This window comes from Pygocentrus nattereri, chromosome 18 (assembly GCF_015220715.1).
Source record: "Pygocentrus nattereri isolate fPygNat1 chromosome 18, fPygNat1.pri, whole genome shotgun sequence".
NCBI classification, from domain to species: domain Eukaryota; kingdom Metazoa; phylum Chordata; class Actinopteri; order Characiformes; family Serrasalmidae; genus Pygocentrus; species Pygocentrus nattereri.
Genome location: NC_051228.1, coordinates 31011445 through 31024375, shown reverse-complemented (window position 1 = coordinate 31024375; position 12931 = coordinate 31011445). Strand labels below are relative to the sequence as shown.

The 12931-nt window shown below is 40.2% G+C and overlaps 1 protein-coding gene across 1 annotated transcript in view; it reads right to left on the bottom strand.

Annotated features, from left to right (window-relative positions):
- Positions 1-11269, bottom strand: part of gbe1a (glucan (1,4-alpha-), branching enzyme 1a) — a 235988-nt gene extending 224719 nt beyond the window's left edge. The window contains exon 1 of the mRNA XM_017681944.2: positions 11100-11269. Coding sequence (XP_017537433.1) covers positions 11100-11194 — 95 coding nt within the window. The 5' untranslated portion in view covers positions 11195-11269. The remainder of the gene's footprint in view (positions 1-11099) is intronic.
- Between the last annotated feature and the right edge of the window lie 1662 nt (positions 11270-12931).

Sequence of the window (12931 nt, the reverse complement as noted above, 5' to 3'; positions counted from 1 at the left end):
ACCAATTTCTTCAGTAACGTTTTGCTACACTGTATATATGTAATTATTACAGCTGTGAAGTGATTCAAGTCATCAAGATTGATCAAACTATTCTGTATTGTTAATCATGATAAACCAAACTTGACCCAAAAGAAAGGCAGGGCATTTTATGGCTGTGTGAGCAGACAAAATCAGCTTCACTAGAATGTATGAATCCACAGAGTGAACATAGTTTCCAATTTTCATCACCAAAATCTACTGAGAACCACGGTGGATGAATATTTCAATCGCCATGTGCATATACCACATGTCATGCATATCACATATCATCCTATACAGTCAATGATCAAGCTCCTCCTCAATTGTAGCCCTCTTGCACTCATATGTCTGTGCGGTTCCTTGTTTCAGGGAGAACTGCAGTTTGCCATAGTGCTGTTGCTTTTGTTACTGTGCCGCTCACGAATTAACCACAGTTCTCCCGCAGTCACTGTCCGGCGTAGTCTGTTAAAGACTAGTCTGCTGGTATATTTTATAAGACTTGATGTACTTCATTGATAAACAAACTACAGGCATGTCAGGAAATCACTTGGGCTTCAGTGGAATTGACCATTTAAAAGCTACAGTCACAGAGTTCCAGCAACAGTGCCTGAGCAGCTGGGCTTCAGAGTGGAACTATAGCCTAATACAGCCAAATAGAGCCAAATTGGGAAAATGTGTTAATAGCGTAGAAAAATACATCTACATTAGGAGTTCATTATTCTGAGGACATTGCTAGTAAATATGTAACTTTTTTTTAAATATAAAAAATTAATTACACAATGAAGCTCATCCATGCTCATTTATACTTGAAGTCTGCACTTATTTCTGTTTTCCATTTTTTTAAAGTGTTTTTTTCTTACCACCCAACAAAACTACACACAACAAGCAAATTCAAATGCTGATAAAATATCTACTTTTCTACTCACAAGCACAAGTGTTTTATCAATTGAGGATTCAGAATCGCACTTTACATGGAATTTCTCCACTTGGCACAGCGTGACATAATTAATATAGTATTAAACCAACACTTTTGTTATCCCTGATATCTGAAACTCCAGAGGGTGAACAACACAGAGCGCACACACACACACACACACACACACACACACACACACACACACACACACACACACACACACACACTCACACACAGAGAGAGAGAGAGAGAGAGAGAGAGAGAGAGAGCGAGCGAGAGAGAGAGAGAGCGAGAAAGAGATCGAGAGTGTTCAGGCTTTAATGAGAAATGATGCAATAAAAGTCTCATCAAATGGTAGTCTCAGACTGAACAAAAAAGAAAGCTAGTTTGTTTGCTTGCTCTCACTCTTTATTTCTCTTCTTCCTCTTTCACCTTCTCCATCTCTTTCTGTCTCTCTCTCTCTCATGTTTCCACTTGCTCAATTAAGATATTATGCTGCACTTCACCTGAATCATGACATGCTGTACCTGAATGCTGCATCTTAGTTGGCAACAGCAAACATGAAAGTGTACAATATTCATTCAAAACCACGAGGGGTGCTTTACACAGTATGAGTAATAACTTAAATAACTTAATTCAAAACAACTACTGCAACCACTGGCATTACAGCTGGCGGTGCAGCCGAAGAAATCACACTAAGGACGTAGCAAAGGGAAGGCTTGCAGCAATCAGACCCCTAACAGCTTCACTAGACCCCTCGAATTGCTACTTATATGATATTACACCCATGCCTCTGGGATAGCTATAAATCCTCAAAGGGCTTGGATTATGCATTGCCTTGAAATTAGGAAAATTTGGACTTACAGAAATGTATTTAATATATAAATAATGTTAACATTTTCTATTTTTGATAAAGAAGTCTACACAAATATCATAATTTTTTGCATTGGGGCCCATGAGATCTCAGTTAGTTAGAGTAACCAGGGATTAATTTAGGCTGGAGTACATTGGGGTGGAGTTCCAGCACCTTCAGTTAGTGCGGACAGCAAATATGGATGAGCTCTGATACACATTCTCACCCCATGCATATGCCATGCATTACCATGATGGTGTACGGTTCTGCCAACGTCCTCTAAATGTTCTCAGAGGCACATATTTGGACTAGTCAGCTAGCTAGCAGTGTTTGTAGAGTAATATTGCTAATCGCCTCCATCACTTCAACAAATTTAAATGACTTTAGTAGTTTGAGAAGCATGTCTCCTAATCTGATTGAATGGATTGAACACTTGGCTTCAAAGTGTTACACAGAAGTGAACAGATGTCAAGTTTTCTGGATGACATGTTCTGTCTCTACCAGAAGCCAGTTAGCTGCTCCAGGCACACAGTTAAAAAGGACAGGAAATATCCCTGACGATAGATTGGATGAATCATTTTTTGGAACATTTCATTTTGTTAGTTTAAAGGCTTTAGTGTGACTTTTATCTTGATTAGAAAAGAGTCAGAATAAGATATCATGTTGATGCCAAATTGTCAAAAAGCAACTTAAGAAGTCCATTAACTCCCCACATGCCTAAGGCCTGCCAGTCAGTTTTATTACACACTTCTATAACCTAAGAATAGCTCAACCAGTTTCCACTGAAGTCGCTGTGGTTGCTGAATAATAAGTCTTAGTATGTAAAAAGCCTTGGATTTTCATGGATTAAAACAAAAACAGATAAGGTTTTTAAATCCATATTTGTGAAATCAGTGCTAAGAACTCCTTTTAATGTCATATACACTCACTGGTCACTTTATTAGGTCCCATAGTGTTCCCACATTGTTTATACCTACTGAAAAAGAGGCCATCCTCACCATTAAAATCTCAATTTAACCCCTGTGTGTAACTACCTGTAGATATGCTGTAAGAATTTGACCTGAGGCTAGACAACCAGATAACCCCTAGGCACTATTTAAGACAAGCTGACCTTGTTTTGGAGGTTCTTCTGCTGGTTCAAAGGTTATTGCCCTAAACCCTGTGAACTGCCTGACCTCAAGTTGCTCCAGACTTTAGTAACACTGTCCCAGGCCCTCACCTTCTTCCCTGATCATATCCATCAAATAGAAAAAGAAAGATCTCACAGACCCTGTTCTGAATAAAGAGTTTCTTTAATCATCTCTCTTGCCAGCATACTGTCTACAAAAGATCTCTCTTACTGCTACTACTACACTAATGAGAGACAAATAAGGTATCGCCTGTAACTCGCTGACTGACGACCAACTTAACTGGAGTAAAAGACTAAAGAGATAAAAAAAAGTGTTTCATTTCAACATCAAAATAGTCTATTGTTAGCTGAGTGAGCTTATGTGGTGTATATTAGCTGTCAGAACAGAATGACATTCTGTTCTGTTCAATTATCCAACAGTGCAGGCTCAGCCAGACAGAGCCAGTTAATGGTAGTACCTCTTTGTATTAAAAGGGATGGAAGCAACTTCATTTAGCCCTACACAAAAAGCATATATAAAGTGCTCAAACCAATATTTCAGGATAAATCAAAACAAAAATGTACTACATTTTCTATACATTCTATAGTCATCATCATGTCCATATATGGAACTCTGGGTCTAAGATGGTTTTCCCTATGACAATAAAGTTGCTGTAAAACTGCTACAATGCCCTGTGTTAAGTTTTCTAAAGCCAATACATTTTTTTTTCTGAATGTCGCCAGATACTCTAAAATACATCATTAAGGTGCTAAAATATGAATATTGCTACATGCTATTAATGCTATGAACTGAACTGACATCATAAGACTGGCAACCTCATCAAAACGACCCCGCACAAACTAACAAGCTTTGTCAAATGTGCTAGCAAACTTTCTTTTGCAGTAGTGGGCTACAGTTTGAGTAGCTGGTGTTGGTAATTAATAGTTGTGAAGTTTAATTTGCACACTTATTTTCATATGTTGTCATTTCAATGCATAGGAGTGTTGGCTTGCTTGTAGCATGAATGCAGTATAATTCATATCTCAACTGCTAAACAACCATGTGATTCAGAGGATCCAGTGGGGGGTTTGGGGGGCGGGGGGTATGGGGTTAGCTGGGCATACACAGGACAAAACCAGTGGTCTTTTGAACATTTACAGGAGTGGCAATTTTCAAAAGCGCTATTCATTTTTCTCATAGAGAAAATCTGCTTTGACCAGAGATCTTTGGGCAACCAGCATTCCATGCCGAGTGATCAGCTAAACTAGTACCATATCAGCACGAGACCAGCCTAAATCATTTCAGACCTGCATGTAATTCATACTGCCCTACACCAGTTTGAGAGTACATAATAACCTGATGCAGTTTTAGGCAAGTATGCAATGATTTAAAAATAGCTCTTTTGATATTAGCTATTTTAGATTTGCAGCTATAGTGCAAAACTCAACAAACATACGTAAGATGATCTGCTTGAGTTTTTAACAACTTCATGTGGCAAGTACACTGCTCAAAAAAATAAAGGGAACACTCAAATAACACATCCTAGATCTGAATGAATGAAATATTCTCATTGAATACTTTGTTCTGTACAAAGTTGAATGTGCTGACAACAAAATCACACAAAAATAATCAATGGAAATAACATTTATTAACCAATGGAGGCCTGGATTTGGAGTCACACACAAAATTAAAGTGGAAAAACACACTACAGGCTGATCCAACTTTGATGTAATGTCCTTAAAACAAGTCAAACTGAGGCTCAGTATTGTGTGTGGCCTCCACGTGCCTGTATTACCTCCCTACAACGCCTGGGCATGCTCCTGATGAGGTGGCGGATGGTCTCCTGAGGGATCTCCTCCCAGACCTGGACTAAAGCATCCGCCAACTCCTGGACAGTCTGTGGTGCAACGTGGTGTTGGTGGATAGAGCGAGACATGATGTCCCAGATGTGCTCAATCGGATTCAGGTCTGGGGAACAGGCGGACCAGTCCATAGCTTCAATGCCTTCATCTTGCAGGAACTGCTGACACACTCCAGCCACATGAGGTCTAGCATTGTCCTGCATTAGGAGGAACCCAGGGCCAACCGCACCAGCATATGGTCTCACAAGGGGTCTGAGGATCTCATCTCGGTACCTAATGGCAGTCAGGCTACCTCTGGCGAGCACATGGAGGGCTGTGCGGCCCTCCAAAGAAATGCCACCCCACACCATTACTGACCCACTGCCAAAGCGGTCATGCTGAAGGATGTTGCAGGCAGCAGATCACTCTCCACGGCGTCTCCAGACTCTGTCACTTCTGTCACATGTGCTCAGTGTGAACCTGCTTTCATCTGTGAAGAGCACAGGGCACCAGTGGCGAATTTGCCAATCCTGGTGTTCTCTGGCCAATGCCAAGCTTCCTGCACGGTGTTGGGCTGTGAGCACAACCCCCATCTGTGGACGTTGGGCCATCATACCATCCTCATGGAGTCAGTTTCTAACCGTTTGTGCAGACACCTGCACATTTGTGGCCTGCTGGAGGTCATTTTGCAGGACTCTGGCAGTGCTCCTCCCATTCCTCCTTGCACAAAGGCGTAGGTAGCGGTCCTGCTGCTGGGTTGTTGCCCTCCTACGGCCTCCTCCACGTCTCCTGGTGTCCTGGCCTGTCTCCTGGTAGCGCCTCCAGCTTCTGGATGCTACGCTGACAGACACAGCAAACCTTCTTGCCACAGCTCGCATTGATGTGCCATCCTGGAGGAGCTGCACTACCTGAGCCACTTGTGTGGGTTGTAGAGTCCGTCTCATGCTACCACGAGTGTGAAAGCACCACCAACATTCAAAAGTGACCAAAACATCAGCCAGAAAGCAGAAAGATACTGAGAAGTGGTCTGTGGTCCCCACCTGCAGAACCTCTCCTTTATTGAGTGTGTCTTGCTAATTGCCAATAATTTCCACCTGTTGTCTATTCCATTTGCACAACAGCTGTGAAATTGATTGATTTATTTTTTTGAGCAGTGTATGTGTTAGTTTAGGCATGCAGTTTGCACAATGCTAAAGCTAAACACTAATGAGTATAAACTTCCATTACTTATTAGCTACAATAGCATCATAGCTCCACTGCAGAACTGAACAAGCAAACTTAAGCAAAGTCTATTTGAGATTAAATTTTCACCTTACTCCAAATTGACCAATCAACAATAATTTTGGCATCTGAAGTTTGCTTCTTTAATTGTAGACTTGAACTACATCTGAAATTGAAGCTTATTTGTCCATACAGTTGACTAGCGTATGGGGAAATATAAGGCTGACACGGTTTGAGACAAATGTGTGATGATTTAGGTAAATCGTTTGCAATACTAAGGCTAATTAATGAGGCATAAACATCCATTAGTTTCATACTTCAGGCAACAAGCACATCTTGGTTGATCAACTACATTTGGGATGAAGGGAGATTAGTATTCTAATAAGGGAGATTTGACTTTCTAAAAGAATAAAGCTTTAAGTTTAAGTAGAAACTCTCTACCCTATAGAGAGTGCTTAGACGTGTCCATATCCATGGATGACATTGAGTTCCGCCACTGGGATGCAGTAGTCAACAGCTCATATAAAATAGGCTGCTGATTTTGCTGCTGTCACTATGGGAAAGCTTTTGGAACATTCACACAGCACTTTCTGCTATATCATGGGTGAGTATCATAAGTTTGGAGGCCATTTGCATACAGAACACGGCGAAGGCTCAAGTTTACTGTCAAATAGTCTGCGCCAAGAGTTCCCATATGACAATTTTCTCCTGACTTTACATTCGCACCTCGCTTTGCAGCCTCTCACACACCTATCCAAGTGCCGTTTCAGAGTTGTGCATGAGAGTGTGTGTATATGTGTGTGTGGGATGAGAGAAGCAGCAGGCTCCAGACATTAAAGTGAATTTTAACAAGGTATGACGACTGGCTGGTGGCACAGAGGAAAGCTGCCAAACCCCAGTCCTGTCCTGAAGACAGCTATCGCACCGCGCTTCCACCAGCTCCGGCCAATTAGCAGCTCTCTGTCCATCAGACCCAGCGACAGGCCCCGTCTGCCTGCCCTCCACCAGCTTATCCATATGAGCATTAATAATCAGGAAGGCTGCCTGCAAGTCAGAGCAGCTGGAGTTAGCCACTTACGCCCCAGCAGCATGCAGTACTTTCCACACAGATGACGTATCTATGAGTTTCACTTACTAAGCAAGACCTTCTGCAGTGCTGAGACTTTGGAATATATTCGATACTGACGCAATCCAAAGTGCATTCTTAAAAATACAGGTGTTTATCAAAGAACCACTTGTGGTTCTCCAAAGAACCTTTACAATGAGATTGGCAAGCGCATGCAAGAACAATGTAACCATCGGTAATGGATTCATTGCAGCAAATGCATTGCAGTACCATAGCTTATCATCACTTCAAACTATTAACGAGAAGGAAGGAGTTAACAAGATTTTACGCAAAGTTATTTTGAACCATTTCTCTTGGTCCTTTGTTTATGAAAAATTGACCTTGTAGCTAGCATTTTTAAATTATATGAAAAAGCTAACAAAAATTAGATTTTGTTATGTCTTCTGTTATTACACATATTACATAACTATCAAGATTTACATAAACAGTACTATAATCATTCATTTGTAGCAGTGAATACATCATCAGCAGTTATAGTGTTTGACTTGCAATGGACAAGGTGTTTTCTGCCTTCCACCCAATGAATGTTGGAACAGCACCATCCATGACCTAGAAGGATAAATTACTTAGAAGGTGGATGGCTGAATGGATGTTACAATGTTGTTGCATTTATTGTTAATATGTAACTACACAGTTAAACAAAATAAAATAAATAAAGTGGAACCAATGTTTGTTCTAGAACTATACTTCCAAGCCAAGGACTATTCGGGAACGTTCATTTTGAAGAGCGTAGATTATATGTGTTCTGGGATGTACTGCGTTTTACAACAGCAACATCTCTGTGGATCTAACTGAAGTTAAACTAATCAGCACATCAACTCGTTAAAAAGCCACACTTCAGTTCTCTCTATCACAACTACATAACTTACATATTCGTTTCAGAACAGTTACCCAATTATTCACAGTAGTTACTGAATGATAAGTGAATAAGTGAAAAATGAGCTTGCAATTTGAAGGGATTGAGACACCATTACCAACTGTCTGCTTTTTCAAACACGCTGTCCCTCATCACCTCTGCTTGGGAAAAGCTGCCACTCTGCCAAACAAACTTATCAGCATGGAGCATCAGTGTTTAATTTCCATGTCATACATTTTTCAGTAGTTACATCTGGGACTAAACCAACACCGACAAATGAAAAAGCATCACCTTGAATTAGCAGGTACATTGGAAACAACAATCTGTTTTCCCTGAGAGATTTAGGCCCAACCGTTAGTGCCCTATTCACAGTACTTGCACATAATACACAAAAAATTTAATCTCGTAATCTACAAGATTAAGATTCCGTTCAATTAATGTGAAGCCATGCTTATCAGCATTGGTCCAAATTCGCTGGGGACAGGGGGACATGTCCTCTCAGCTTTTTAGCATTGCATGAGAATTTTTGTGGGGTAGCAGGATTGTTGTCAAAAAATACACAGATAACATTACGGACGGTTTTTCTCCCACACCAGTCATAATGTATGGTCATTATAAGATAAAACAATGCGCTAGAATGCAATGTGTGCTCACACAGTTGTGCTGAAAAACAAAAAATCTCTGTTAGTGATGCCTAACAGCTAATTTCACTTCTCTTTATATCAAATGCTATGTGATTGTTCTCTGTTTTCACTATACAACATCCACAGTTCCAGTTTTAATGTTGGCATTTAAAGCATTTAACGTTCTGAGACTGAGGTAACTTGGCATACTTTGTTTTCGCCAATGTATGAAACTGGCAACATTTATGTGGTGCTAGTATTGTATGTAGACTGTAGCCTTTCATTGTTGCCCTGACAAGGTAGGTGAGTCTAATAGAATGGACACTAAGTCTCAATCCCATTTCACCTCCTGTCCCTACCACTTAACCATACCCCTCCTTTTTGTGTGTTCATGCCTAAGGGTAGGGTTTTCCAATTTTTATTGAGATAGAGAGGTAGGGTGAAGTGTTAGGGCTACAAGGCCCTCCAAACAGAAGCTTTTCAGAGGTTCATATCAAACAGAGTGTTATTAGGAAAAAAAAAAGAAAAACCGGCAAGATGGCTGAGCGAATGACCAAAGAAACACACAAATATGGGTATTATTTCTGTAAAGAATTACGATGACCACTGTATTATCTTAGTTTAATGTTGTTTTAATGTATTATGGTCCTTTTCTTCATAACAACCATAAAAAACCACTAGTATGCTGATGTCTTGGCAGCTAGCTAGCTAAATTTCACATTCCACCTTAAATGGTGTCAGAACTGCTGTACCATTTAAGGTGGAACAGGAAAATAGCTGTTTCTCCCAACTTCAGCTTCATATCGTGGAGGAATTAAGGGTGGGTGATTATAAGTGACTGTTGCATCCCCCTTCTTTAAAGGTATATGATTCCCTAAATTCAACTTAAGACCAGCAGCGAGGGAAGGTGGCACTCGAAAAAAAGGGGCATAAGAGATGGACTGCCCCCTTGTTTTCAGACCCTGCCCTTAATTACTTCCACCTGTGTCTGGTTGGCCACCTGTGTCTTGTTGTCCCTCGTTGTTACCTGTATTTAAGCCCATTGTGTTCCACTGTGTGTTTGCTGGTCTTTGTTTGTGCTATTTGAAGTGTTTGGAATGTTTGATGTGTAGTTCAGTGTTTCTTATTATGTCTGTACCCTGATCCCTGTGTGTTTGCTCCTTGACCCTGGACTGTTCTGACCCCGAATAAATCTCGCTTATCTCTGCATATGCGTCTGCCTCCTCATTGCTCCCAAACGTTACACACTGCTGTCGTATCCAAACTTTGTATCTTTGAAATCGAAACTTTATATATGATACTGTGCATAGTCATAAACGAATAACCATCTTTTATTGATTTTCCTGTCAAAACAACCCCTGAATACAAGTTAATAATTGTTCAGGAGATTTTTCTGAGGAGATTCAAAACTGAAGTTAATAAATTCTGAAAGGCTAAAGAGAAAATGGGACTCCTAATAACTGTCCAAGACCTGGTAGACCACCAAAACCCATCAGATAAATAATACTTAAAGGTTTCATTGTTAAGAAAGGAGAAAATCAAGCTCCACAACTGCATCAGATATGAGAAAATCCACAGGGGGTTCTGTCCATCCTTTAACTGTGAGGACAGAACACAATACTATCTGAAAAGCTATGAAGAAGTCATTACTTAAAGATAGGAAATGCAACAAAAAAAGAAAAAAAATGTGCAAAACACACGAAGAAGCTGCTGGTGTTCTAAGAACAAGACTAACTACAACAGATTCCAGATCTCGGCATCACTGAAAGTGTTTGGGATCACTTGGTTTCTGACAACTAGAAAATGTAACCAACTCCTGACACTAAACTTTGGAGGTGTGGAAAATACCCCAGCAGATTTCTTTAGAAAACCAAAGTAAGTCACCTGAAAAGAATGCAAGTTGAGTGGACACTCTTAAAACTGGAAGAAAAAAAGTTTCTGTTGTTGAGGCTTCTGTGTAATTTTGTTAAATCTATGATGCTGAAAAGTGAACAACTTGTACATAAAGGTAATTTTTACTGGAAATTCAATAAAGGAAAGGTAGTTTGTGATTCAGGTGCAGTTTTCTTGCACAGTTGATGAGGTCTTTCAGATTTGGTAAACAAAGGTTTCTCAAGAAGCCTTTACTGTTTACTATCATTTCTTGTGGGAAATTCTTCGAACTCTACATTCACTACCTAAGTCCATTGCAACTGTGTCCCTGGAGAGAATCTCTATCTCTCACCATATGTACACAATATAGTTTCTATATTATGCAACTTCTCCTGAGGCTTGTTTTTTATTGAACTGGAGATGCAGTTGCGCTCACTGGCCATAGTTGTTTGAACTAAAGAGAATGTCTTTTTTTTTTTATTTAATGCATAACCCTGACTATGATTGGGACCATATGATTGAGATTCAGTAATATATAAAGTACATTATATATAATGCATTAAAAAGTAATGTATTCAGAATCCCTCTAACACTGTGAAACACTAATCTTAAATGTTGGACAAACATCACAGTTCCTTTATGTAGCAGTAGACTAAAGCCTTACCTTCTCTGAATGTCTCCTTCATATGGTTTCATGTAGGGGTCCAGCTGGAGAAATCTGTTGAGGTTAGGAGGAGAGTTGTTAAGGCTGTGCTCCATCACTGTCGTCCGTTTGTGTTGTAACTTTGTGAGGTTTGTGGCGAGGATGGGAGAAAGGAAAGTTTGTTGAACACAGGGCAGTGACTCTGGTACAATGTTAAGAAGGGGAGGGGAGTGGAGGGCGTAGAAGGGAGCGGGCGTTTCCCTGGGCTTTGCAAACAAACCTGACCAATGCAGGCTGCAGCTCAAATCCCTCCAACAGCCTTACAAAGACCCTCTTTGATACTAACCCAACTGTGCTGTAGAACATTTGGCAGAGAAAGACACAGAACCAGAGGAGGTAAAAGAACACAAACTCCTCACTAAAGCAAGTTTTTCCATTCTTTTCAGTTCAAAACAAAATGCAGTCATATGCAAAAATGTTGGGCACCACTGCTCAAATTCACGCATCCTCTATAGAGAACACACTTCTGCACATTTTAATGCACAATTAGTGTTTATTTTCTGAATGTCACAACTCTGGAAAAAGTGTCTCATTTTTCCAATATGTTAAACCCCATAAATAAAAAGGGTGCACTACAATTTGCAGAAAAATGCTATAGTTAAGTTTGTTCCCCATAGTTAACTTATTAGATTTGACTGGGGGTGCGTATGAATATATTGTGTGGAAGTGCCAGTTTCTTGTGAAATAGAGAAATTGGCAAATAAATCTATAAAGAGATTATTTGCCTTTCTGTTTGTCACATCAATGAGAAAAGTACAAAAATATGCAGATTATAAATAAATCTGAAAGGAGGTGTTGATTTCAGATAAATAAGATTAATTACACTAAGTAGATTATATATCCAAATGTCACCAAGGTTTGAAGAAAATTAGAAAGTGAATCAGCCCTTTTATTACCAATTGTGGAGTTCTTGGCTGACTTTATGCTCCAAACTCACTAGCTGTGTCCCAATAGATGATACAAATATTAAAAAAGTCAATGTGGTCTGAAGCAAAACTTATGCTAATGTGTTCATTTTGTTTTAGGTAGTAAGGAGCAGACAGAGAGAAGCATCTCCAGCCCTAATAAACGAAAAAAAATTACAAGAAAGGGTGACGTTTTGTGAAGCAATGGTGAGGGTGGGAACAGTGGTGCTGGACAGGAAATCCACCGTAGAGCAGACGGACTCATTTTGGTTCATCCTTCACAGGTCTACGCAGCCTTCAAAGGACACATCTTTGTAGGCTGTGTCCTACGAATGACGCAGTCACTGAATTGGGACACATCTACTGCACACTGACAGTCGTAACCATGGAGACTTGGTTGGTGGGCCCTGCTGTAGCACCGTAATTTTCCATTGACTGAATGGGCTGCAAGTTTACATTAAACCTTATGCACACACTTTAGAACAGAGTAAAACAACTACATGCGGTTTCTAAAGGGCTTCCAAGTGGTGCAACCGTCTAAGCGTTGGCTCCATCATCAGGAGATTGAATTTGATCCCTGGTGATGCTACAGCCATCTCTGACCAGGAGTCCAAGAGAGCACAATTGAACTCAAGTCAAATCAAAGGCAGGAGGCTTTTTTATTGTCATTCCATCTATGTACAAGTACACAGTGGAATGAAATTACGTTTCTCCAGGAACAACATGGTGCAACAAGGAACAGAAAGTACAAAGGTGCAGACATCGTGTGCAAACAAGATTTAAACTAGAAACAATAAATACAATAAATTAAACAGACATTAGATGCAGACAGGACAGTTCAACACCGACACAGCACTCATTCTGGACATGAGGTGGTGGAATAAGGTG